This window comes from Lolium rigidum, chromosome 3 (assembly GCF_022539505.1).
Source record: "Lolium rigidum isolate FL_2022 chromosome 3, APGP_CSIRO_Lrig_0.1, whole genome shotgun sequence".
NCBI classification, from domain to species: domain Eukaryota; kingdom Viridiplantae; phylum Streptophyta; class Magnoliopsida; order Poales; family Poaceae; genus Lolium; species Lolium rigidum.
The window spans coordinates 235656977-235684531 of record NC_061510.1 but is presented as its reverse complement, the minus strand read 5'-3'; the positions used below and the strand labels follow the sequence as shown (position 1 = coordinate 235684531).

At 41.1% G+C, this 27555-nt stretch overlaps 2 protein-coding genes across 3 annotated transcripts; both read right to left on the bottom strand.

Moving 5' to 3' along the window:
• Positions 1 to 2082: 2082 nt before the first annotated feature.
• On the bottom strand, positions 2083 to 5814 carry LOC124703157 (RHOMBOID-like protein 2). The gene is made up of 6 exons (XM_047235373.1): positions 5314 to 5814; positions 3922 to 4085; positions 3310 to 3473; positions 2926 to 3185; positions 2641 to 2767; positions 2083 to 2359 (listed from the first exon to the last, which is right to left on the bottom strand). The coding sequence occupies exons 1-6, from the start codon at positions 5601 to 5603 to the stop codon at positions 2237 to 2239; spliced, it is 1128 nt and encodes a 375-aa protein (XP_047091329.1). The 5' UTR covers positions 5604 to 5814; the 3' UTR covers positions 2083 to 2236.
• A 4265-nt stretch (positions 5815 to 10079) lies between these two features.
• LOC124703155 (ABC transporter G family member 50-like) lies at positions 10080 to 23734 on the bottom strand. Of its 2 annotated transcripts, XM_047235372.1 has the most exons (25): positions 23582 to 23734; positions 22793 to 22900; positions 22581 to 22704; positions 20572 to 20657; positions 20243 to 20327; positions 18295 to 18454; positions 18122 to 18198; positions 17903 to 17956; positions 17736 to 17826; positions 17350 to 17651; positions 16978 to 17253; positions 16586 to 16899; positions 16330 to 16490; positions 16150 to 16253; positions 15908 to 16061; positions 14998 to 15105; positions 14807 to 14880; positions 14367 to 14699; positions 13975 to 14265; positions 12374 to 12457; positions 11751 to 11884; positions 11384 to 11611; positions 11079 to 11250; positions 10742 to 10996; positions 10080 to 10377 (listed from the first exon to the last, which is right to left on the bottom strand). In XM_047235372.1, exons 2-25 carry the CDS (start codon positions 22855 to 22857, stop codon positions 10111 to 10113), a joined length of 3999 nt encoding a protein of 1332 aa, XP_047091328.1. In that variant the 5' UTR covers positions 22858 to 22900; positions 23582 to 23734; the 3' UTR covers positions 10080 to 10110. The 2 variants fall into 2 exon arrangements, with proteins under 2 accessions (XP_047091328.1, XP_047091327.1); XM_047235371.1 differs by lacking the exon at positions 23582 to 23734 and having other exon boundaries at positions 22793 to 23198.
• Positions 23735 to 27555: the final 3821 nt, after the last annotated feature.

Below are 27555 nucleotides of genomic sequence, written 5' to 3'. Positions count from 1 at the left end.
TAAACATCTATTTCCACTCGATACGTTTAATCCTTTGTGTTCAGCAAAACCGGTGAGATTGACAATCTCACTGTAAGTTGGGGCAAAGTATTTTGGTTATGTTGTGTGCAGGTTCCACGTTGTTGCTGGCGGCTGTAGTGCGCCCTGCCAATAGTCAGGTAGCAACACCTTCAGAAGTCACGTCTTGGTCGATTAAACCTTGGTTTCTTACTGAGGGAAAACTTGCTGCTATGCTCATCACACCTTCCTCTTGGGGTTCCCCAACGAGATTGCCAACTTCCACGGCAGCTCCATCAGCCCTCTGTGGGTTAGGGTTACAACTTTCACATTTGAGATCAATTTCCATTCTCTGTGAAAATTCTCTTCCTTCACCATTGAGCATATCTCAAGAGAGGAAACAAAAAGTTCAGCTTAATTGAGCATCAAGCAAGAGCACCATCTAGCCTAGAGATCTTCACTTGCTACCTTTGGACATTTCACATATTCGAGCCGGATAGGGTTATTTCAGAACTTTTGATCTATGGAATAAGCATCAAGCAAAGTTTGTGAAGGGTTTAGGGGTATCTCAAGATCCACCATGAATAGTCGAACAGGTTTCGAGAAACTTTACTTGACCTCCAGAAGGAGAAGGTGAAGTCTCGAGTACTTCAGGCATGTGTGCCTAGCATATCCAACGAAGATGTACCAACAACTTAAACTTTGATATATACATTGGATGTCTTCGTCTAGCTTCTACTTATTGCATTTACTTTATTACGTATTGTTGCTAGATCTACTTTACTTTTTTGTTGCTTCAACTCAAAGTAATTTTTATAATCTCCCATTCACCCCTTTCTAGTCGATAAACCTCGATCTTTTGGGGGATGCAAAATCAAGCAAACCGCAAATAGACCCAATGAAGATGCTCACTGTGGAGTTTTTCCTAATACAAGGCTGACTTCTACGTCTTGGTTTGCCCGTCAAGTTTAATTTTGTTGCCTGATTTTGCTAATTCTCACTCAGTTGAGAACTGTGTAGTTCTTGGTTGAAACTAAGACCCACCGATTGGGCGTTAATATCGGTGGAAAATTTTCTGATATTCTTCTTTAAAATCCGATAACACTTGCATATTTAAGGTTTGTGTAAAAAAAGAAGTCGGTTGAGAAATACTACCTTCGTTTTAAAATAGTACTCCCTCCGTTACTAAAAAAGCTTCCAAACTTTTTCTATATACGAGTGAATCTATAGGTAAAACATGTTTATATATCTCCGTATCTAGACAAAGTTGAGAAGGTTTTTAAGGAACGGATGGAGTATAAGGATTTGCCTAAAGTCAAGTTTCATAAAATTTGATCAAATCTGCGGGACAAATTATCAACACCTATAATACAAAATGAATACCGTGTGTCCGTGTGGACATGTATTTCTTGATGAAACTAATGATATTGATTTATATTGTAAATGTTCATATTTTTCTTTCTAATTATTTTCAAGCATAGATAATTTTACTTAAGACAAAATGTATATGTCTTATATTTTGTAAAGGACGAGTAGGATTTTTTTCCATCCGGCAGAGGCAACACTACATGCTTTTACACTAAATCAACAAAATATTTCAACGGGTAGTTTCTTAGATGTAATGATCGAATTTGATAAATTGACTGAAATTACTTAATTCTCACTTGGCTAAGACATAATATTTTTTTGTTCTTCTATCCTATTCTTTGCTGGCTCAAATTTTGCTTTTTGCTATTTTATCCTATCAGTTATTGGCGCATATTTTGCGGGACTTCTGCCGCGAGCTGTCACCGCTGATGTGAATGCCAACGAAATAACAATTCAACTCATTTTCAGAGGACCAATTATTTTCGAAATTATGTAAACCATCACTGCCTGTCATTTGTAAATGAAAGACCCCTGCTTTGTAAATGAAAGTCCCCTGCAACTCGATGCTTCATCAGTGAGAGTCACTGTGATGCGGAGACACCGTGCATGCCTGTGTAATCAAGGTTATCGTAACCTTGTAGTTGTAGAACCCTTCCAGTTTTCGTCCATCTGGAGTCGGAACAACACTTGGTGGCTTCTCAACATAGTAATCACAAGTAACCTAATAAGTCACTGCATAAAATGAACTATATCTCTTGTTAAGTAATCTTCTATTCTCTGTCTCCTTAAACGATGCATGTTTTTCATGTACACAAAGAATAAAGAAAATGTAGCAAGCTAGGAGACCTAAGGGAATCCGATTCCTCTTCTGCTAACTGCAAAGCTGCTGGCAGAACTGGTCGATCTTATCTTGTGGAGCTTCAGCTACAATGTAGCTCCGGTGTATGCCTGTGCCTTCGCACGTCAAGTTCAAGGTATTCCCCTGCAGTATTGCCTGCAAAGGAAATGGAATTTAGAATTACGCATTGATTTACTTTACTTTTTCTTTTTCTTCATATTTTTGTTAGAGCAAGTGCATTTGGTTTTCATACTGACCCCAAAGCATAATTTAGTTCATCAGCCAGTGGATTTTGCTTGCTTCTTAACTTATGCGAGGTGCCAAAAAAAGACGTTTTCTACTATGCTGGTAATTTTTCGGGTTGTTGTGTTTCAATTTGTTAGCAGTGGCAGTAGTATTTGGAAAGATGCAAAGGGAGACACTCCGGATTATCTTACATTGCAAGTTGTTGGTGACGAGTTGCACTTCCATTTTTGAGTAGGAACACAGCTCATATAGTGACACCAAGAGCAGTGATCATTTGCATTATATCCTCGGAAAAGCAGAACTATAGCCACCGTGAACCTGAAAATTAATTCAAAATGACAGGTATCATCACTGGGAAAACATGTGAAAGATATAAATTCAATGGCTCATGGCCACTTTGAAATGAAAATTCAGGTGGGGAAAATTCAGGTTTTAGTTGTGACCATTCAAAAAAAAAAAGGATCATGTAGACTCACCCGACAATCAGCATAACAACAGCAACTATCCACAATACATATTGATATGTCTTATGCTTCCGTTCAGCAGGAGCAGTTTGTTGTCCAGGTGCTACTCTGTTCTGGTTAAGCCATGCAAACTGTGGTCGAATGAAGACCACAAATCCAAGAAAGAACCCAGATATAAGGCCCCCAATATGAGCAAAGTTATCCACTCTGGGGAGTATCCCAAGAGCCAAGTTCACCACGATTACAAATACCAGGGTTAATAATGCTGCCACCTGAAAGTAAGAGGGAATATCGCACCATTTAAATGAACAAGTCATTCATGGTGGAGAAAACTGAATCAGTTTCGCTGCAAGAAATATTGTTACTATTAAAAGAAGGATATATTGGAAAAGAAACCTTATTTGCATAGAGTGTCCAATTTGTAATGAGTTCAGAAAGCATAGACCCAATCAGTCCAAACAGAGCACCAGAGGCACCAACGGAAATACTTGATCGGATGAAGAGAGCGGACATCAAGCTCCCACCAAAACCAGAAATGAGATAAACAATGCCGATCCTCACTGTACCATGAGCACACAAAATTCGTCAGTACTCTAAGGCTTAGAAGCAATGAAATTGTATGCATATATATTTACATTCATTCATATAGCACTTGGAAGAACTTTATGCATGTTACGTGAGGGTTTCATAAATAAATCAGTGACATGGACAGGATAATTTGAGGCATTCGTGCATTTCAGGAGTTGTAGTAATACTAGTATGGTGTCTACTGGTTCAGTCTAAGTAGCTTACCTGCATGTTTACAAAATCCTGATATTTTTTATTCCACTATAACAATCCAACTTACAGAACATATGATGTTACTCATGAATTGTCTGAAGCTTTATTAATAACAGAACTAGAACCTCAGGAGAACAGTTATTAAGATGATAGGATTTAACTCTTCTCTTTGTTTTTGTTGAATTCAAGAAGGCTCAGTTAGAAAATGCAAGCAATGCTTTCACTTACCAAACCCAAATTCCTGTTCCAGTCGAATACCAATAAAAATAAGGCAAAGCACATTGATGAGCAAATGAACAACCCCTGCATGGAGCCACATACACGTGATTAAACGCCATCCTTGGCGACCATGGACAACTTTAGACACATCTAAAGCTCCCATCTTCAGCAACCTGGCATGGAAAATGTTTAGTTTAGTTCTGAAATTGTAAATATGCATATCAAATATACTATTGTTTGTTTTCATTTCCTTCCATATCCTTTTTTGTTGTATGTAGTGATGCAACAAAGTCGGAAAGACAAAATTCACTGTAACTCTTAGAAGATATCAGTCAGATGACTAGGAGTCAACATGAAACAGTTTGAGGTTCATGCAAACACAGAGCGAGGGCCAAGTTTCTGCAGATCTGAGCAAAGTAGATCTGATTGTAATCACACTGAAGAATGCATCCAGGTTACAGTTTAATAGTATTAGTGGCAGAAACCTCATCACTTGTTAGATGTAAACATAGCATGCACCTACTGCTCTTCATTGACTTTACATTTGGAAATTAACATAAACCGTCCGATGAAAAGTCCAATGGCAGGGCAACATCATAAAAGTCCATCTATGCAGTATAACATCATTAAAGTCAAATTGTGCTGTAAGATCCACACCTAGACAGTTGGGATGATTAGAAACTTCCATGAGTCATCACCAACTCCACCCATGAGCCCAGAATAGACTAAATCAACTATTGCAAAATGAAGTATGAAAGCTAGGTAAGCCAATAACAAGTCTGAAGACGTTTTACAATTGACTTGGCAAGCCAATTGATCACTCATGATCACTTCTACATTTTTTACAATTGACTTGGCAAGCGAATTGAGCGGCAGCTCTGCCCGTTCATTAGAGAGTAGAGCTTACGAGTATAACACCTGTCCCAGATGGAAGTGAAAACTACTTGATTAAATTTAGAGGAAGGCCAAGACTGTTTCACATACATGAACAAGGTATGGTAGGGCAAGTGCAGGGCCGATTTCACATAATGAGTTAGAGCCTGCACCCACGCTCATAGGAGCTCAGACGCTTCAAGATCAGGTTGAGGTTCAGGAACAAATTAGATGGTAGGAATGTTTTCATCGAAAAAATGATGTTTTTATAGCTTCTACAAGTTTCCCCTCAAAGAGTTGTGGGTTTCTAGCTTAAAAAATTCCCTAATCAGGAGGTGAGCAGCAGAGAACACTTTGTACCCATTGTCTGTCCTATCAGTCTGGGAATGAATGAACAGAAGGGAAAGGGGGGAAATTAAGTCTTGCACTTCAATTAGCCCCATTAATTAGTCTTGCACTTCAATTAGTCGGAAGCTGCAAGCCCAAGTAATTAGGAGGGGGATGGGGAGGAGAAGCTAGGTGACGTACGCGGTGGAGGATGGTCCGAGGAGCGGGTTCTCCTTGAGCGGCTGGAAGGAGAAGCGGCCGAGGAAGGATGCGAAGCAGTTCCCGAGGCCGCGGTCGGGGCAGTCGTTGACGAACATGGTGACGAGGAAGACGACGACGCAGGCGACGGAGGCGGCCGGGACGAGCCAGGACGTCCAGCGGCGGTAGTAGGGGCGCGCCCTGAGCCGGACCGGGTTCAGGTGCACCGGCGGAGGCTGCGGCCGCTCGACGCGGACCTCGAGGGCGCCGGCGCCGGGGCCGGCGGGCTTCATCGCGGCTCGGCGGCCGGTTCCTTGAGGCGGAGGCTTGACGGAGGAAGCGAGGGAAGGAAGGGATGAGAAAAAGTTCGGGGTTTTGGTGGTCGGCTGTCGACCTGAGCCGCTGCAGGCGGGGAAGAGAAGAGAAGAGGAGGCCGCGTTGTGCTGCTTTGCGTTTGCTTGGGTTGTTGGTGAAGCTTCGTTTCTGGCTTGTTTGCGTTGCTGCAACTGTCAGAACCTGCAATTTATACTGTATATTTTTTCAAGGGAAGAACTCAGGACATGGGAAGAGATCGCGCGGGGAGATTGCTTGCGTCGCGTTGCGTGCAGAGGGACGGATGCAGAAACTAAAAGTAGGAATTAAAGGAATTTTTCCGCACTGGTAATTTGCCCGAAGGTATAAATGATACAGTTATTGTTCTTATTCCAAAAAAGAAGAATCCCGTGTGCCTGCGAGACTTCAGACCAATTAGCTTGTGTAGTGTCATTTACAAGGTTGTATCAAAATGTATGGTTAACAGATTAAGGCCTATGCTGCAAGATATAATTGCGCCTAATCAGAGCGCTTTCATACCAGGAAGAATGATCACTGATAACGCTCTAATTGCGTTTGAATGTATCCATTTCCTACAGAACAGCAATGATAGAAAAGGAAAATTTTGTGCTTACAAGCTTGACTTAGCCAAAGCATATGACAGAGTGGATTGGACTTTTCTAGAAGGAGTGTTGAACAAACTTGGTTTTGCAAGCCAGTGGATTAAATGGATTATGGCATGTGTAAAAACTGTGACCTATTCAGTCCGCTTTAATGGGGAGCTCCTGGAAAAGTTTACTCCCTCTAGAGGCCTTAGACAGGGAGATCCGCTTTCTCCTTATCTATTTTTATTTGTGGCTGATGGTCTATCTCATTTACTTCAAAGAGAGATTAATGCAGGTCAAATAAGAGAATTAAAAGTTTGCCGGCGAAGCCCGGGTATTTCTCATCTTCTTTTTGCTGATGATAGTGTTCTCTTCTTTGAAGCCAATACTGATCAAGCAGGTAAAATCAAAACAGTACTAAATAATTATGAAAAGGCAACTGGACAACTGCTCAGCCCAGAGAAATGCTCTGTGCTACTAGGAAATAAATGCAATGAAGAGGACGGACAGGTGGTAGCTACTATTCTTGCTATACAATCGGTTGGCTTTGAAGAGAAGTACCTCGGACTTCCGGTATGCGTCTAGTGGTGCAAAGGAGACTTTGATAAAGTCTGTAATTCAAGCCATCCCGACTTATCCTATGAGCATTTTTAAGTTCTCTGAAGGGCTCTGTGATGAACTAATGAAGCTAACAAGAGATTTCTGGTGGGGTGATGAAAAGGAGAAAAGAAAAGTGCATTGGATGTGTTGGGAAAAAGTCACAAAGAGAAAAGGGCAGGGTGGTATGGGGTTTCGGGACCTACGCCTTTTCAACCAGGCTCTGTTAGCAAGACAAGCCTGGAGATTAATTGCATTCCCTGATAGTTTTTGTGCTAGATTGCTAAAAGCAAAATACTACCCATTTGGGGAGTTAACTGACACTGCATTCGTCCAGAATACCTCTCCAGGGTGGCAAGGAATTATGCACGGCCTTGAGTTATTGAAGAAAGGCTTTATCTGGCGAATTGGTGATGGCAAGAAAATTAGGATATGGAGGGATAACTGGGTTCCGAGAGGAGACATGAAAGTTACAAATAATGTAAACAATTCAAGAATCCGAAGAGTGGCAGAGCTCATAAACCATAATAGCCACACCTGGAAGGAAGATGTAGTCAGATCTGTCTTCCACCCATTTGCTGAAGAGATCCTTAAAATCCGTCTCCCAAGTTTTGACACTGAGGATCTAGTATCCTGGACACTTGAAAAACATGGAGTGTTCTCAGTGCGTAGTGCCTATAACCTGGCATTGGATTTGAGAAATCCAAACCCTCCAAGCTCCAAGTACAAATTTAAATGGAGACAGAGGCCTTTGGAAAACTATATGGAATTCAAATGTTCCCCCAAAGGTAAAAATATTTACATGGAAGTTAGCTACTAACAGCCTTGTCTGTCCAGAGTTAACAGGAGTCGCAGGCTGCCAAGGGTGCTCCCTACGTGTTCCATATGTGGAGTTGAAGATGAAACAAGTTATCATGCAACTATGCGGTGCACAAAGGCAAGGGCTCTAAGGCAGGGCTTGGAGCTTGTGTGGAAGCTACCCCTGAAGAAGAACTTGGCGAAACTGGGCAAGATTGGGTGCTTGTTCTTTTGGACAGCCTAAACCAAGATATGAGAAGTAAAATGATGTTTATTTGGTGGAGGTCTTGGCACCATCGTAACAACATCATTTTTGATAAGGGGGATGCTTCTGTAGATAATTCTATAAGATTCTTACAGAATTATTTAGACAATGTGCAGGGTATTTCTGCTAGAAGACCGATGGTAGACAGGAAAGGCAAAGCTCCTGTATGCCAAACTCAAAAGGATTTAAGCACCAAAGATAGTGAAAGGAAGAAACCCAGTTGGGAAAAACCCCAGGAGGGGTGGATGAAATGTAATGTTGATGCAAGCTTCCTAGAAACTGAGAAGAAAGGTCACTGGGGTGCGGTCTTACGAGACCTTAATGGTGCAGTTATCTGCTCGGCATGGGGTGTCATTCCTCACTGTAGGTCTGCAGCTATGGGAGAAGGAATTGCTTGTCTACAAGGACTGGAGATTTCTTTACAATATTCCTCGGAGAACCTGATCATCGAAACTGATTGTTCTGCTGTGTTGGAAGCCTTTAGCAATGAAAACCTTAACAGGACTGATCTAGGCATTGTTGCAAAGGAATTTAGATTGAAAAAGCCTCCTGATCGTCAAGTCTCTCTAGTGAAGGTTGATAGGAACTGCAATATGGTGGCTCATTCTATATGTCAAATGAGTCGTAGAGAGTTGAGTAGTGGTGTTTTACTAAGTGCGGTCCCGACCTGCGTGTCGAGATCGGCTTGGAATGATTGTAATCAAAACCCTGTTGATTAATTAATACAATACCACTTTCAAAAAAGAAGAGGAGAAATGGGCTGTGATTGATTGGTGTTGTTGTTGGCCAGCTCCAGCTGCAAATTCGAGCCGGCAAAGCAGTAACCGCTCCTCTTATCTTGTTCCTTTTTTCCCTTTATTATGGATGGAGTACGAGTTCTTGTTGCGGCTGAGCTGCGAGCAGCTGCCTTTGGTTAATCTCTTCTCGATTGTATATGCACGGCTGGAGAGCACTTTCTCCAATTGGCTAGCAACGCAGTGGCAGTGGTAGTTTCACTAGTAGGACTGACCACATTTTTCTATAACCAGCTAGGGAGTCAAGTGCAACAACTTAGAGCAAAAACAATAGTGTAGCTAGCCTGCTATGGTTTGTCATGTCATCTATAGCCAATTTATAGCCATCATATATAATAATTGACTTAAAAATATATTGCATTATGAAAATATGACACACCATTCAATCTCTCAAAGTACCTAGGAGCACGTGTTAGAGTTAGCTCAGCCCACTCTCCTCTCTCATATTCTCTCCCCTCTAACTAAGCATTAATATACGGAGTATTATTTTATCTCTTGTAGCCAGCTGACTGAATCTTAGGGGCTGTTTGTTAGCATGAAAAACCATTGGCTCGCATCGGCCAGTAATTTTCGGTCCATTTGATTGCCTAGCTCCTCTACGTTCTTGCATCGCCGTTTTTTAAAGCACCTTCGGGCCATGCTCTGGAGAAACGACTGAATCTGCTCTTTCTACCGGTGCAAGTACGTTCTCTTCACTCCAATATTCATACTTGGAGGAGGTTATGCTCATTCTCCACACACTCTCTCTTCAAATCAACACAACCATATTTCGAATCAAAATAACTTGTATATGAAAAAGATATGTGTCGATGATATGAATCGATTTCGACATCCAGTTTCGAGTTTTGTCAGTCGTAAATCGTAAATTTTATGTATGAAGTTTTGAGCAAATTTTGCCTAATTCGTCGCACATGCTCAACCGTTTGAAATTTCCTTTGAGTAGGTTCACCTCACAATTCCGAAGACTTTCGTGTTGAAAGGTTTTTGTTTCGGTGGATATAGTCAGATAGATAAATGACTCGCTAGTATATTGTAATTCGTACGTATGTGTGAGTATATTTTGGAGTACTTTTGCTCAACTTCTCACTTGTTATCTTCATGGACGGCGATGTGTTGATGATAGGTGAGAAGTAGAGGTGATAATCCATGGTGGTGCCGGCACGGTGATGTTTGTCTTCGTGGTCGTGACGTGGTGATGCTTGTGACCGGCGTGACCTACGTGTCATGGTGGTATCCAGCTTCGTGGTCAGCAACATGGTGGTATCCAACAGACCGATCTTGGTCGGTAGTTCATGTTTGTGTTGTACTTGAACCTTGTATAAATGTGGTTGCTTTATTTATAAAGCGGGACGAAAGCATATTTCGAGGAGTATATAAATCACATGCCTGATGCATGATACGACTTGACGTATGTTGGAACATCACATGCTTACCTCTTTTGAAAATTGAATTTCTCAATTGACAAAGAAAACAGAATTACGATCGCAAAGGGAAAGGCAATGAGAACAACAGCTACTAGGCTCAACTTGTCTTGATGAAACCCGAAATAGTCCTTCAAGAAGACCGAAATCGCTTTAGTTTCTCCGAATGCTTCGACCTCTTTCTCTATGTTCCCGTACTGGGATGTCAAGAGAGCATTGAGTACCCAAGACGTAGGGGTGAGATAGTAAAGCCAAAACCACCACTTCGGGATTCGCTGCAATGTGAATCGAAATGAGTGTTAGTGCTTTCCTATGTTCAGGGATGTACCACTAACGCTTGAATAATAATATGATTCTTCCATTGAATATAAAACTCTGTGGGGGCAAGTGTTTTCCTCCATACCCTATCTCATTTACATAAAAGGTAATTGCCACAATATAACCGCACTATAAAAATATTGCCAAATTGAATTAACATTGGTGTGCTACCGAAAAGTGGCCAAAGGTCTAACATTGGAAGTTACTTTTTGATTGGTATATATTTGTTGTGGCCGATCTGATTTTCACCGGTAAAAATAATGATATTTTACATCTTAAAAACTGTAAAATCTCATGATGTTCGGATATATTCTGACTTACAGGTGCAGGTAAAACAAAACCTGAGAACAGTGATTGCATGTTGTTGAACAATGATGCCAGTATAGTCGCAACTTCAACATTGGGGGTTAGTGAAACAAGAAGCAAGCCAATGTAAACATAGGAGAGAACTGAACAGAATGTGGTGTAGAAGAACCATAGGAGTTTGTGTGCTGTCCAATAATAACCAATTGATGGATAAATTATCAACGTATACAGTAGCACTTGGATAAATACATAGGGTATCTCAATGGCAGCCTGTAGAATGTGAAGAAAATTGAAAGTTAGTACTTTCAGTATATATTTTACTTCGCTTGCGAACTTGTGATATGTATCTCACCTGTGAGAATGAATATGACCAAGAGGAGTACATTCCTGCAAATTTCTCACGATACATTACAGTGCGCTCCACTGTACTGAATGGTATGACTAACAACTCATTAAAAGCACCTACGTTTATGACACCCGTATACATGGCACCAAATACATTCAATAGATCCTGCTCGTTGTTCCTTAGAATTGATAGGAAAAAGGTCAGATGCTAATCTATTGAGTATGTTAGATACTTCGACAACAATGGTCTATGGTGAAGCACTCCAGGTTAAGTAATGTGCAATATTGTACATAGTAGAATTGTGGACTTACAATATTTCTGCGTGCTTCCAGAACAATACCCCGATGAACAGGGCTAATATTATTGCCATCACTATACGCATCAAGTTGTATCGAGGACTTCTCCAGTATGTTATGTTTTGTTTCCATAAACAAGCTTTAAGTTGGATCCAGCTATTCTGTGGGAAACGATTGGCGAAACATAGATTTTCTGAATTTGGTAATGGGCTACTTAGCTGCTCAACAAGCTCTTCCATGTCTCTGCAGAAAAGTAACTTATAATCCCTTCGCAATTCAAATTGAGATGTTTTGTTTCGTAAAAAAATTGATTCAAAATTGTTTGGTTTTGGCTATCCATGTATTCCCTTTTGATCATTAAATTTGAAACAAAATTACATACCTCCGCAATGATGATTCTTTATACATAGTCGCAAAGTCTATACTAAGTTGAACCTCCATTGATGTCGATGTTATGTCCAACATCCAAGTGGCCGGGTTGCAGTTGTTCTTTATTTTGGGGACACCAGAAAATTTCTACCGATACAAACAAACATAAGTTCACTCTGTTAGAACCTCCCTGCACACACATCTAAGTTGTCTCACTCATGGCACATGCATGCTACGACATGGTTCTTCTCTCAAAACACTGAAACAGAGAACCAGATATGACCAAAATAAATAAATAAAGACTGAATCAGAGATCCTACTTGAATCCATATCTAAATGGAGGCAATAATTCACTTTAAAACAGCACCGATCGAAAATACACCATACACCAGAAAATGGCCAGGAACAGGTTGGGGCCCAAGAAAACTTCCAAAATGACTTTTTTTATGCGCACAAGGATGAAGATATATTCAAACCATTTACAAATTTTGTTGTTGCAATACCATAAATCATCAATAGGTGAAAAAACAATGAACCACAACTCATGTTTAATTTTCTTCAAATTCAATAGAACCGCTAAAAATGTATTATCAAGAAATACAAATACATATGAGGAAATTGGTTCATGAAACTTGCCTCAAAATACTCAATCACTTTGCAGGACTGCTCTCCTATTGGTCCATTGTAGATTATTTTCCCACCACTTTTCATCAATATGAGCTGCAAAAAAAATTATCAATGCTTTAAAGGAAACTTTGTACTAGCCTGAAGAAAAGAAGATTTTCCGTTTACTATGTTTGGTTATTCCAAACAAAAAAAAATTGGGATACGTCTCTTTACATAACATATAGTTTAGGAAACTAAACTGGCATATAAGTTGCAGTATAAGAGCACTCAGACGGATTAAGTTTGTGCAATCATGTCCTTGGAGTGTAATTTATTTGATGTAACAATGAACCTGTGACAGTCTGTAAGTGTATTTTTCCCTTAATCATATTTTGGCTAAGATGACAACGGACTCCGCTGCAAATGATGGATGATGGTGGTTTTATTTTGTATTTCATTGAACTTTTCATAAACTTGAAGGGCTTCACTGCACAAAACTGAACAGTTGAGGGAACCAAATTGCAGTTTCAGTTAAATTGTTCTTCTAGTTAACCGGTGCTGGACAGCCAAACGCTTGGAGCGGCACAGCATGGGCCACCCAGTTGCTTGCCATTCTGCAATCAGGCTCCAGAGAGATGCAACCATCTCCTCATTGGATGTATATTCTCAAGGATTGCCTGGCAGCAAGTCCTGTCCTTGATACGATCAACTGCAACACCACCAGTCGCCAACGAGGGTTGATCAACAGGCATTAATGTCGACAGGTGGAGGACAGCAAAACTGACCACGTCAGAAACACTGCGCAACAGGATGTCAAGCATAGTGCTGCTGATCTGTTGGATACTTTGGAAGCAACGAAATTTTGGAGCGGAAACGACCAGATGGGAATCAACTCCTACGCACAATGAAAGATGAGGCTAAGACTGCTCATAGTGGGAGTAACATAGCTAGTAACATCACACATCTCAAGGCATTTTGGTGACATGGCATGCGAATAAATGAAGAAAGAGAGTGAGGTGGTAACTAGTTATGTTACCATAACATCACACAGCCCAAGGCAAAATGAGTCTACAACATAATAAATGACACAATGCATGACACCACATATAAGTTACTACCCACTATGAAGGTAGTAACCTAGACTAGTAACATGGCATATGTTACTAGTCTAAGTTACTCCCCACTATGAGCAGCCTAATGCTTGCGCTTTTGCACACGCAACTGGATTTCACCTTGTAATCCCGAGGTGCAAAACCACTGCAACCAGCCGCTAGACTTGTAAAACATTTCGCCTTTTGATACAAATACACAAGCTTTGAGTTTTTTCGGTATTTTTTTTTGCAGTTTCAAGGGCTTGGTTGCGTTAATTGAAATAGTTGAAGGGCTTATGTTGCAACCTTTACATTGTATTTTGTTTTGTACTTTTACTTTACTTGAACAAAAACCGCAATCTATAACCAAATACACGTGCTTCTATTTCTGATGGCTACAAATGCACAGCTATCATGGCTATCTGTGAAGGTGAAAGCTATTTTTCATCCTAATTGCAATGAATTTTATTTACTAACTCCGGCAAAAAAAAGTGTCCATCATGTTTGTAGTATACAAGAAATGTTAGAAGCCAAAGTTACCTCATCAAATGCCTCAAAAATTTCAGTGCTAGGCTGATGGATCGTACATACTACTGTCCTTCCTGTTTCAGAAATACTTTTAACAGCACGAATAACAATTGCTGCTGACCTTGCATCTAATCCTGTTGTTGGTTCATCAATTAGTATGACTGATGGATTTGAAACAAGCTCGACTGCAATAGTTAGCCTCTTTCGCTGCTCCATGGATATTCCAGTTGTCTGTGGCATCCCAACTAAGACATCTTTTATTTCATCTAGTTCAACAGTTTTAAGAACTTCAGCAACAAATTCCTACACAGAAGGAAAAACAGGAAAAATGGCTAATTTGTCGATCTCTTAGGTGCCTGACTTATTGAAATCAATATGTTTTTGTGATGTTCCAGGGGACATACCGATCTTGTTTTCTCATCAACCTGAGAAGGCAGACGAAGCCAAGCAGAATAAGTAACAGACTCTTCAACTGTAAGCTGTGGCGAATGTATGTCGACTTGCTCACAGTAACCCAAGATTCTAACAAACGTTTCTTGCACCTTGGGATATCCCCCTATTCTTATGTCGCCTTCAATATAACCTCCTGTTTTCCTTCCTGCTAATACATCTAGCAGAGTTGTCTTCCCGGCTCCACTGACACCCATTAATGCAGAAAGTACACCAGGACGTAATGCACCTGTCAGGCTTTCAAGTAGTTGAAGTCTTCTTCCTGGATAGCCTTGTTTCAGCATTTCCTGTAAGATGATACATTTTGTAAATACCTCCATTATAAAATACGAAGCAGGCAAGCAATAAACAAAACTGTGAAAATCAAATAAACAAGGGGATCTTGCTTAATTACCGGTGGGGTATCAACATGATAGTTCAGATCACAGAATGTGATTGCAAGTTGCGTAACAGGTATAGCCATCTTTGCTGCAAGAACAGTGCATTGAAGACACGTGCATTTTTCTTTTAAAACGTCTATTAACTTCATTCTTCTTAATCTCCAATTCTTATTATTGATTAATATTGATATGTTTAGATTTTTACCTTCCTTGGGAGTATTTGAATGATCGTCAAATTCTTTTTGGACATCATCTTTTTCCTGCCGTTGATATAAGCTCTTTCTAGGAGTGCTTCCATGACTTGCTTCTATAGCTGAAATTGTCAAAAGTATAGCCTGATTCAGAAGAAAATACATGTCTATTGACATTAACAGGGTCTCCATGGTGTCCGGGATTCCGGGCACCATACTCCAAATTCAGAAGTTTTCATGCAGGTATGCTGCATGAATTTTCAATTATTCTGGGTATCATGTTTAACTTGATTAGAAATAACTGGAAACAAGTTTGAACTAAGATTCAAAGTTTAGTTTCCTTTTATCGATTTTAGGCAATAGGCGAGTACTCATAAATCTGCTTGATATGTGGATGAGTAATCCTCAACTTCTTTGAAATCAATGGCTATTTCGAAAGACTTCAGCATATATCCAATAATTATATCCAACTATCCAAGTATAAACTTTGAAATTGAAATTTCTGAGAAACATTGCCCACATTTAGTGCAATTGAAATCTGGATCGCCAGCCACACTGGTGCTGCAGACAATAGTTTCGCTGATATATGTTGCATCAAAATGTGTGGGTATTACATTTAACTAAATTATAAACAGTTTGAATAAAAATTTAAATCATAGTTTGCCTTTTCATTGGTTGTTTGATTGATGTACTGGCATAGCATATACATGTAAATCTGCTAGGTATGTGGATGAATACACCTCAAAATATTTGAATTTAAGTTGATATTTGACACTTTGGCCATAAGCGGTAATATACTGTAAAACTGAAATTTCCAAAAGAAGTGCATTAGCATAATACAGTGTATTTCAAGTCATGGTGTCAAGGTACCCTGGAGCTCTATTTTAACATAAATGCACTTTGTGTTGTTAGCAGTGAACTTACGTGTTATGCAAGTTAGTGCCAATCCGAAAGCAGTATTAAATAAAATAATACATCCTAGCAGTGCTCCAACAGATATCCAATAGAAGTGCCAACTGTAATATTGCCCATGACTAATCAAGGCTTCGTTCCCAATTGTGATGTTTTGTATAGTTTCCTGAAAAGGTACAAGTAACAATGATGTTAGATGCTCGATAGTAGCTAATCACACTCATTTGTTTATTTGAAAAAAAATGTGTTTTCACCTTTTGCCATCTCGGCGATAGGAATTCATTAATAGCTATGCTGATTTGTGCATATGCCAATGGAGAAACCCAAAATCCCCAGTTTAACCATCCCGGCATTGAGGCTGGAACAAAAATGTATTAAACACTGTTACGATTGATATGCATGGTTTCTATGCACTCAATGAGCAACAATCTTACATTTGGGAAGAATGAAGCCTCCAAACACGAGCAATAGAAATACGACAAGAAAAGCATAGAAGAAAGATGTAATAGGTCTCTGGAAGTATGAAGCAATAAATCGATAGAGCGAAGTTACTGATTGATGGAAAAGACAAAGTATCAGCAACTGGCAGAAGAACCTAGCACAATAATGAGTAAAAATAAATGAAGTTAGAGTTTCTCAAAGTTTGTTCTTAGCAATGCAAAATTGATAAGCTTCCCATGAATTATTTACCTTGAGACAGTAGATGTATAACCAATACCATAATATGTGATGCATATCCATACAAGTGAATTTAAAACGGAAACAGGGACCTTTATGATTGAAGCTGGTATAGCATATGCCCATGAAGGATAGAAATTGTAGCTCTTTTGCTTATTAAAACTTGGTAGTCTCGCAATTTGCATGCTCATCTCTGGTATGCCATTTAGCATAATCATGAAGAGGGAATAATATAATGCTCCCATATAATAATTTGCATGAGTTAAGTCTGTTGCCATGCGAGTTCGGTAGAACATAAACATTGTCATGACTGCAACAACAGCAAGCTGCACCAAGGGATAAACTTCACTATGGATGTATAATTTACTTTGTACAAGAAAGAGTGCCTTGCAATGAAATATTACCTGTCCTGTTTTGAAGACATAAATAAACATACTCCTTTTCATTAGGAGTGCTTCCCTTGCTCCACAAGCTTTGAACATTTCCAGTTTTTGTAATGAGTACTTATTGAGTGCTAAAGCTTCCTTGCCGAACTTGCTTTTCTGTGGAATATATGGTTCTTCTACTTTTCTTCCAATGTGATTTTCTTTGAACATGCTTGATAATTCATCAGGTGAAATGTATATGTAAGATTCATTTGGACCAGACCAATACTGTTGCTGGTCCTTCCAGGACAAAATCTAATGATTTCAAAATTAGAAAAACTGGTTTCATGAACGTGTAAAATATCATTTTTTTTATTTACTGCACCTGTTTTTGTGATCGAAAACAGTTACCTCTTGGAGAAAGTCAGCTACCCCCTTTCTTTCTGGGCATTTGAACCCACACTCCTCAAAAAAACTGAGTGCTTCATTTCGTGGGCCATGGTAGATAATCCTCCCTTTTGCCATTAATATCAGGTCATCAAAAAGATCAAATACCTCAGGTGTTGGTTGAAGAAGTGAAACAACCATTGTATATTCGCTAATGTTGGCCAGTTGCCGGAAACAACTGATTATTTGGAAAGTAGTAGAACTATCCAGACCATTTGATATTTCATCCATAAAGTAAGCTTTTGCTGGGCCCACAATCAACTCAGCTGGTGAATGAAAGTCAAAAAAAATATTTATGTGGTAATGGCTTTTGGAGAATGTATTTCCCAGTCATATTGGATTTACTATACCTGTGGTTAATCTTTTCTTTTGCCCTCCTGAAATTCCTCTTCTCATTGCATCCCCAACCATAGTGTCTGCGCATATCTCTAGCCCCATGATCTACCAAATAAATCAACACAATGATACTCTAATTATTTGCCTTAAGCACCAAGTTATATGTTTTGGCACGACGCACCTTCAATATGTAATCTGTTTGTAGGCTTCTTTCTGAAGATTCAACTGCTATTGCCTGCAGTAGCATGAAACGCTTACTTTTACCATAACCAAATATTGTTCTCCAACAGTTGTCATATTTGATCCACATTACATTTCTCTCGTCTTTAAGTCCTATCCTAGTTATAAACTGAGCAAGGACAGTGTCAACCAGTACATCGGAGGAGAATACAATATGTACCTTCATGTATAGATCTATGTCCGCATCAGGTATGATCCCAGCCGCACTCTCCCTTACACTCACCTCCTCGAGTATTTCTTTGGTAAAACAATAATAAGGGATAACATAAATACAGTTACTTAAATGACCTTTTTTTCTGACCACGAATCTTTGTGAGGGTCCAATGGACTTACCTGGTCTTCTACCCACACCTTGACATCGAGCTGAGAAGTCTAAAGTTTCCCTCACTGTCATATCAGGTATGTGCAAATCATATTGACTGATATAAGCAGCTGTTTTCTCAGGTACAAATTCATCGAGTTGGTAACCATTGTAAGAAATGTCTCCTGTTACCTGTAAAAGCTAGTATATTGTCATTCAGATTGACAATGCATTTATTTTCCTGTGATATTTACAAATGTGACCATAGATGTATCTATTGTGGTCCTGAAGATGCTTCTTATATCAGCTACGATCCCACTTAACCAAAAGTTTTTTTTTCAGATGGAAATATGTATTCCATTAACCAAACTGCGCAGCAAAATCGCTGGCAACCAGATCATGGGCAAAGGTAGGAGCTCGACCCAGCCATACTGCTTGGGGCTCGAGTACCATCGTTGCACCATATCGAGCGTTCGAGCATATCCACCGGCGCCCCCCATAGCGGCCCCGATAGCGATTTGGGGGTCGGGAGTGAAAATGGGCTCACACCGGCGCGCCCCAAACGGCGCCGGCTAGTTTTCGAGCCCAATAGAAGCGCAGGCAACCCCGTGCCGGCCCCTTTGCCAAGGGCGCGAATCGGGCGCGCCGGCGCCTCGCGAGGCGGAAAATTTTGGGCGTGGGAGCCGCTTGTCAGTGACGCTAGGGCGCCAAGCGGGATATTTTACCGCCACGACGCCGCACGGGAAATTCTCCCGCCACGATGCCGCGCGGGATGTTTCCCGCCTCGCCGCCGCCTATATTATCCCTCCTCCCCGCCTCATTGGTGCAAAAATCTAAACCCTAGAAAATACCATCGATTCGTGGGAGGAGGCGGCGCTAGAGGCGGCCATAGAAGTCGTGGAGGAGGACCCGCAGCTCGTAGAGTACGAGGCGTGGGAGGAGGCGGCGCTAGTGGCGATCGTAGACACCTTTGTCGCGGACGAGCGGCAGGAGCTGGAGGAGGCGCGGCGGCGCCGGGAGGAGGTGCGGCTGCAGCGGGAGCGCCGGTTGGAGGCGCGCCAGCAGAAGGAGTGGGAGATGCGGGAGGAGCAGCAGCATCAGGATGAAGTCTACGAGCGGTGGCGTTTGGCGGAGATGCAGCTCCGCCTACAGAGGCAGGAGTTGGATCACCGTCGGCGGCGGGAGGAGCTGGAGCGGCAGCTGCGTCGCAGGGCGGTGGCCGCGGATAGAGCCGCCTACTTGACGTTCGTGGCAGAGAGAGCAGCGGGGGATCGACGATGGAGGAGCAGGGGAGAGAGCTCCACAGAGCCGGGTGGCCAGTAGGTAGTAGGTTAGAGATGAAGCATGTTTCACATGTCATCCGGGGTCGAGGAGTGAATAATGTTTTACTCGGATTTGCCCTATAACATTATTCATTCCTCGATCCTGAATGACAAAATGAAACTACAAGTATAAAAGCTTAGTTTGTTAAAAAAAACTCCTATCAGGGTCGTCGGTTTGGGGGCGCCGGTGTGGGAACAGCACCCCCAAATAGAGGATGCAGTGCCGGTGCCCCCCATACGGCAGCGCCGGCGCCCCTGCCGGCGACTATTTGGGGGGCGCCGGTGGAGATGCTCTTAGCAACTTTATTACATGCCCGAGGGCAATAGAAGATTGAAAATGAACTAAAAAAGCTAGAGCCTTAATCTCCCGGAAAAGTACCACCATTCGGTGCAATATCAGCTTCATTCGAGCGAACAGCCTGAACCAGCAATTGAGCATCAGTCTCAATAATAATTTTTGTCATACCAATCTGTTGGGCCAAGGTCATGGCTTGGATACATGCTTCAGCTTCGGTTTGTAGAGCATCTTGTGCATGAGCAATGCGTCCAGCACCAGACCAACATATATCTCCATATTTATGACAAAAGTTCATATTTATGACAAGCAAAAATAAGACATGCATGTTTCTTGTTTATGGAAGGAAGGCTCTGTTTGTACCTTTAGAGATTTATCTAGTTTTCCGGCGAGAGCTCGCAACAGAGTGCTTTTGCCACATCCTGGAGGTCCCAGTAGAAGAGTCAATCTACAAACATGGGAACATATGGAATAAAAAAAAACCTTAAAGTAGGATGGCGAGAACTAGCAACATAAGCAATTGAACTGAATCTTCCACTCGCTCACATCAAACACCAGAACATCACCGTTCGGACTGGTAGCATCGTCATAGTAAAGTCTATTTTTGAATGTAGAATAATCTCCATACCTTTAATTTTTCATGTTCATGGTCTCTTTTCCATCAACTAAAATGCTTAAGAGATCTAACATACCTGCAGGGTTTTATGATTCCACTCACATCTTCAAGAATGTTGATTGGTGCTCTTTCTGCCTTTAAACCCAGCAACTTTACAAGGCCCTGTTTTTTTATGTAGTCAGTTCGTGATAATTTAGAGGAATTGCATTATTGAACAAAGTTTATTCATATAAACTACGCCCCCAGGGAGCCTATTACACCAGACTACCAGTAATACCTAACCTCCGGGCGAAACTGAGCTATAGTAATATAGCCAGATGCGTCCTAGACAACATTTAAAGCCCAGCCAATCACACAAAGACTATCCTAGCACAAATTTTCTGATACTTGATTACCATGTAGTAAAAAAACGAAATGACACCTTCTACATGAATAATTTAAATACTTATTAACAGTAAATGTCCCGTAGATTTGCATATAACTTTGAGACCACATCACGAACAAAATTATCAAGATTTGGCTAATTTTGGAGAAAATGTCCCATTTGGATTTGGTAAATCATGCAAGTTGAGTTTGTCCTGAGAATTTTCCTATTATTTATTATTAAAACAACCAAGGCACTTGCAGATATGATACCATATTGATCAGGGAATTTTCTGGACACTGGTTAACTTTGCTCGCACTATAGGTTCACATATGATCATCTTTTTTTTTTGGTGGGGGGGGGGGGGGGACGCATATGATCATGTTTGCTCGCACATGAAAGTTTACCACTCAACCTTGGAGCACAAAATGCAATCGAAGGGAGAAAGGTGACAAGATTCAAACATGAGAACACGAACACTATCTTAGCGACTGCGCTCAGGCTCAGTGCAAGAAAGAACTACAGGTGAGAGTGAAACAAGTCAGTTGTGTTGCTGCATTTCTCCGTCTGCTTACAGAAATGGACCGATGAAACTCATCCACCCATACAACAGAATCAGAGGATCTCAAAACAGCACCAAACTCTGCATGTTCATGCCCAATCAGCACACAAATTTTAGAAACATCAAATAGGAAAAAAAAACTACCCATCTCTTGCACAGAGTTGTACACTCTTCATGCCGCCATAGCATTGATGGGACCAAAGAGGAATGTCATGACTAATGATCAATGATTTAAAAACATAACTACAAAGACAAAGATTAATTTTTGGCTAGACATAGTGAGGGAAGCTACACAATTACACGCACGCTGCATTTTCAAATAAATAAAAATGCAACAGCTCTGGTTGATGAACAAAGTGTATTTGTGCTGACAACTGTGGATTTCTCCCTATATGCACTTCTGGAACTATTTAAAAAAATGTCTAGCCAGAGGGATTCTCAACTATCTAAACAGGAAGGAAACTCTTGAATAAAAACTAACCAGTATATTAGTGTACAAACCACTTCATCATGCTCTACTGCTGGATGTAAGTTTATATAATCTATCCATAGCCCACCACAACACAATACACATCACTAGAGGCTGGGGTCCTCCCCTTATCGGAAAAAAAAACTAGAACCGTAAATGCACTATCTATTAGCTTTGCTCAATTTCCGAACCTGTCAATTGGCTTCGGATCAGCATACACCACTACATTGCTTTTCAAGAGAAGATATGCCACTAAATACTATCTGTCCTACAAGGTAATGACTGAAAATACCTGCCATTAAAGTTGCCATCTACCCTATATATAGATGTAGTTTGCATGGATCTTTATACGTATTACCTGAGTAAAGCTAGGCCAAGCATATCTGTCCACGTAAATTATCTTCATATGGTGAAAAAATATCACGAGCACGAATTATCTACTTAAAATTGACAACACGTCGTATCTAGATAAATCTGTGACAAGTAATTCGGGACAGAGGGAGTATTATTTTCTATGGAAAGCATATCAACCAGTTAAGTAATACAGTGTGCTAATATGCAAGAATCTGTTAATGGAAGCATATATCAGATGCAAAAAAGTTCTGAACCACAAGCAATTAATCAATTCAAGAGGTGTCTTACTTCAGCTGCTGCAATGAAGCATTTTTGGAAAAAGAAGAGTTGTCTTACTGAGTAAACTCCCTTAGTACTATTCCATAGCGTCGGCAGATGAATTCCGTTAGTAATTCTGCACTCTGCTTCCACATATAGATTGTTGTACCTCACCTCTATTGCTGGCAAATTGACATCAACTCTGTCGATTTGAGCAAAACAACAGTTGCATAAATAGACCTTAATCTTCAACCAGATAGAAAGAACTGTATCAGCAAAAGAAAACTTGCCTTTCCAGTCTTTCCTTTTGTCTGTGCAGGAAACGATGGTGGTCATCTTGAACGTTCTTTAGCATATTGTCGAAGAACTGACGCCTCTTCAAAGCTCCTAACTTGCTGCTGTAAAGGAACATGTTTTCAGGCACATGATCAGTGTCTGCAGCACTATCCTGGTGCTGTTTCACTGGCAATTCTAACTCAAACTCGTCGGAATGCTCATCATTCACAGACGAGGGTAAATCTGGATGCTGAGACGATGAGGTTGCCTCTCTTCCAATATCATCCATCTCAAAATGGGTTAGTTGACTTGATAGCCTTTGCCGTTGTCTTATAGTAGTCGAAGCATGTGGTGTTTCGTGTGGTTGAATCAACTTTGCATTATGACTTCAGAATTGACTATGAAGGCGAATCAATTGGCGTGTCTCTGTGGAGTATATAAAGGTTTTATCGAAAAATATAAAGGTTAGGTAATTTAATACAGATTTTCTGACAGAGACAGCATCAAGCACAGGAACTTGAAAGATCAGTTACCTGTTGACTTCAAGTTAAATATTATAGAAAAGCATATTTAGAACTTGCATGTTATCCATAAACTATGCACTCTACAGCACTTGTGATTGATATAGTTGCTCTGCTCTCCGGTTCTTCTATGGTCAGAGAGTTTGTAGTTTTGTACTTGATTCCCCCTATTTTTCGCCCAAAATTATCTCATTTCTGCACTTTTTCAACTTGGGTTGATTTGACAAATGCCACAGCAACACTCGACTTAAGAGAATCGCACTGCAACTCTTCGGTACTCACCTGATTTCTAGGACGAAAACGCCTTCTTCTACCTCCTTCCTTTTCCATCTTTAGAGTCTCCGCCTCCAGCCAGTAACGTTGCTGCCATGGAGCTTGAGGCAGATCCATGGAGATCACCCGACCGCCATGGCCCTCTCGAGCTCCATATCGGCCATGGAGGACCACCCTATCTCCTCCAGAACCGACAGCTGCCACCGCACACGGTGGAGTTGCTGCAGATGAGGGCACGCCGGAGGGGGAGGCGCACGAGAAATGGCGCCCAAGGAGAAGCTTGTTGAGGAACGCACTTTCCCCATATCCATTGTGCTCGATGCGCAGACGAGAAGATGAAGTCATGGAGAGGTCAACGGAGCAATTGCCGTCGGTGGTGGAACCGTCAAGCTCCGGCATGGCGAGGAGGAGAGGAGGGGGAAGTATGTGGCAAAAGCGGGAGCAATGTATGGGAGTAGGGGACAGAAGACGCCGACAATGAGGTGCCCGCCGGAGTTTGAGCGGTCGCCGACAAGACGAATGGGGAAAAAGCACCGAAGAAGGGTTGGAATGGCAATTTGGTTGGGAACAGTAGGAATTCCTAGGGGCAGCTTAGTCATTTTACTGTCGCATTATGTGTATATATTTCTGTTTTTTCGAACTATATATTTCTTGCTTTCTATTCCCTCGTTTTCATAGTTCTTGTCGGGATTGTAGTTTGAATTTAAAATAAAACACGGCAAAAATTATGAAACTGAGAGAAAGTACTAGCGATTTATTGATTAGAGGCAATGTTATTATAAATGATACAAGTTACGTGCATGTTATTGTATATGTGGATGAAAGCATAAATGATTCTGTCACCTGAACCGTCTTTCTAGGATTTATTGATTAGAGGCAGTGCACTAGCGATCTCATTCTCTAGTGACATGAGGTGCTAATCGCTGGCTCTTACCTTCAGCTTTCAATCCAGCAATGGGCAACGATGATTTTGCAGGTGCGGAGCAAGGTAGTGATATGGAAGGAACCAGAAACAAGGCGAACTCACCATGGATGCACTATTGAGAAACCTCAATCCGAGCGAGGTGGAGCAACGAGTGGTGGTTATGGATGATTGTGGGGACATTTCGGAATCAAAGAAGGTTGCGGTGGCAGGGAAGGTGATGTCTCCAACCGAATTTCATACCAGCCTCTCCGATCGCAATGGGCAAACCCTAGGGGCTTGAACTTCCAAGACATGGGGAACAACATCTTTGTGGATACTCTAGATTTGGAGAGGGACAAAGACCGGACGGGAAGAAGCTCCATGTGATAGGGCAAATATGTGGTAGTCCTGAGAATTTTGTATGGAGCATGAGACCAGATGAGGTCAAATTTGACAGGTTTCGTACTGACATATGTTGTCTAAACTTCTCGTTTAATTGGCTAAACAAGAATGGATGTGAATATGTTGCTAGTCAAGTCGGGGAATTGATTAAGCTTGATATGTGAGGCAGTGGGTGTGGTTGGGGCTAGAGTTTGAGAGCTAGAGCTTGGATTGATGTCAATGATCTATTGCGCGGCGTGACTCTAATTAATTACATGTTAAATAATTATGTTGATACCTACGAGGTGCACTATTGCTTTGCATGTGGCAAACTGGGCTACCCTCATAAACTATGTGTTGATGATCTGATACCACGCAAACACTACAGCATGACATGTGCGCCTCACTAGGAATAAAGAAAATATTGTACATGTGTTATGTTTATCATATGACATTGTGATAATCTTGTCTATTTAAGGTAGCATATTTAATATTCAAACATTATGTTAAATTGCTTAAGGCTATACTCTATTGATTCGTAATTCAAAATTGCTTGGAGTTTTCCCTTTCTCGAGGATTATAAGGGAGATGTGTTGCATCATCTCTATGTTAGGACGTAATGCCCATATAAATGATTATCAAACACATATTGAAATTCCACCAATATTATACCATTGATAAATTATTAGTGTCCACTACAACTTAAAAAAAAGAGTAGACAAGTGAACACATGAATCCCGATTATTCGGATTAAATAACAGTCGCCCGCAGATACGTGCATTTATTTGCATTCATCTTGTTTACTAGCCTTTATTTACTTTCATCTAGTTTACTTTAATTTACTTTCATCTAGCTTCTACATACACACACAAAACCCAAATACCACTGGCCTTTATTTGCTTTCATCTAGTTTACTTAGGTTGTTTACTTTATTTTACTTTACTTTATTTTTATCGTTGTATTTTCTATTATTAATACGAAACCTTGTGTTTCGCAACCACAAGGCGGAGTTGGGGACACAAGACAAGAACATTATTTTGCAGGTTGCTAGAAAAGGAGAAGAAAAATTCAACTTCTACGCAAATTCCCCGAGAGTTCGATATAAACCCTCGAGTCACCATTGTGGGGAAAAACGTTTGCTAAATCACTCTACACTTGGGGTCCCAACGAATTGGTACACACAGAGTTGTTTCCATGAAGCATATTTGGTGACGCCACCAAGCGTCATCACCTTGCCACGAGGCTCGCGAGCACCGCGAGGAGCATCGATGCAGCGGAAACAAGGGACGATAGACCGCTGCAAGGCAAGCGCATGTGGGCACAACCTCCAGCCAAGACGAACGAAGATGACCACCGCCAGCCGCCTGCCCATGCGCTGGGCTACCGTGCCGCTGCCATGTACACCCACTCCATCACCGCGCCATCTCATCGCCACACAAGAACAGCCGCCCACTAATACGTGCATTTTGCATCATCATTATTGTTATATATATGATTAGTTTCATTGTTATTTGCCATCATTCATCGTTATCTATGCATTTTAGTCGATTTTCGGGACTTTCCTACAAAGTACCCTTCATTGGTATTTAATTCCTGGGAGGCAGAAACCTCCTTTTTCGTATTTTATTTTTTTCAGGACTTTATGGATCGCTAAAAATCGAGGAAAAAATACCTGATTAGTTTTTCACCCGAAGAAGGACCGTGGGAGAATCACGCGAGGGGATCCACGAGGGCCAAAAGGCACCAGGTGGCGCACCCAAACATGTAGGGTGCGCCACCCTATCCCGTTTGCGCCTCGGGCATCGTCTTGGCCCCCCTTTTATACCAGAAGCTCCGTTTTGCCTAAAAACCTAAGCCATATTTTTCCCGATTTTTTTTGAGGTGGTGGCGGAGGCGAAGTCCTTTTCTACTCCGTGAGAGGGCAGATCCTGTTGCACCGGTGCCTCCGATGAAAGGGAAATCAATGCCATCAACATCCCCACTCCTCCTTGGCTTGCGAGGAGGCATCTCCATCAGAACTATCATCACCACCATCTTCATCTATGAGATCGACGTCATCCCCCTCATAGTTTGTGTTGAATTGAATCCCGGATATTGTTTTTAGTGCTATTGCATGTTCGTGATTGGTACTTTGTCATTATTTTGTGGGGAGATTATATATTCAGATTGTGTTGTAATCATTATGCATCTTGTCCATCTTATGTTCGATACTCGAGAGTACTTCCCCATGTTCCTGAGGGCATAGGATGATCTGGCTATGATTCTATATGATGTGCAATGAGGGTCAAGTTTTCTATCTTTTATGTTGTTCTATGATGGTTTTATGCGAACGTCGACTGCATATTACTTCACCTATACGTGCTCATAGGGCTGCAATTTAATGTAATGCACTAGTGTTGGAATGGACGGACTGACAGAAACCGTTTTTCAATACTATGGGCTGCATTAGAGGGGTTTATGTCGGGGACCAATGATCTTATGGCTATGGTGGGATATTTATGTCTTAATGATTCCTATACTTTCTCATAAAAATGTCTCTAGGACCCATCATAAGGGGTGTGTTTGCACATATCTATGGCTACGCTTAACTTAGGCTCCGCCCCTAATTGAATTAAGCTCGACAACATATTTACCATGTTGTTTAGAACTCAGATGCTAGTAAATTCATACCGCTCTCGGAAACTTTAGTCTCATATAA

Bases quoted from the DNA above. Each gene is read 5' to 3' on its own strand.
- LOC124703157 (XM_047235373.1), bottom strand. From the start codon at position 5,603: ATGAAGCCCGCCGGCCCCGGCGCCGGCGCCCTCGAGGTCCGCGTCGAG. The intron at 3,474-3,921 runs GTAAGTGAAAGC...CTCATGGTACAG, and splicing joins GGAACAGGAATTTGGGTTTG to TGAGGATCGGCATTGTTTAT. The intron at 2,768-2,925 runs GTGAGTCTACAT...ATTAATTTTCAG, and splicing joins GTTGTTATGCTGATTGTCGG to GTTCACGGTGGCTATAGTTC.
- LOC124703155 (XM_047235371.1), bottom strand. From the start codon at position 23,067: ATGGATGATATTGGAAGAGAGGCAACCTCATCGTCTCAGCATCCAGAT. The intron at 18,455-20,242 runs GTACAAACAGAG...TAGCTTTTACAG, and splicing joins AACTAGATAAATCTCTAAAG to GTAACAGGAGACATTTCTTA. The intron at 11,885-12,373 runs GCAAGTTTCATG...TTGTATCGGTAG, and splicing joins AAGTGATTGAGTATTTTGAG to AAATTTTCTGGTGTCCCCAA.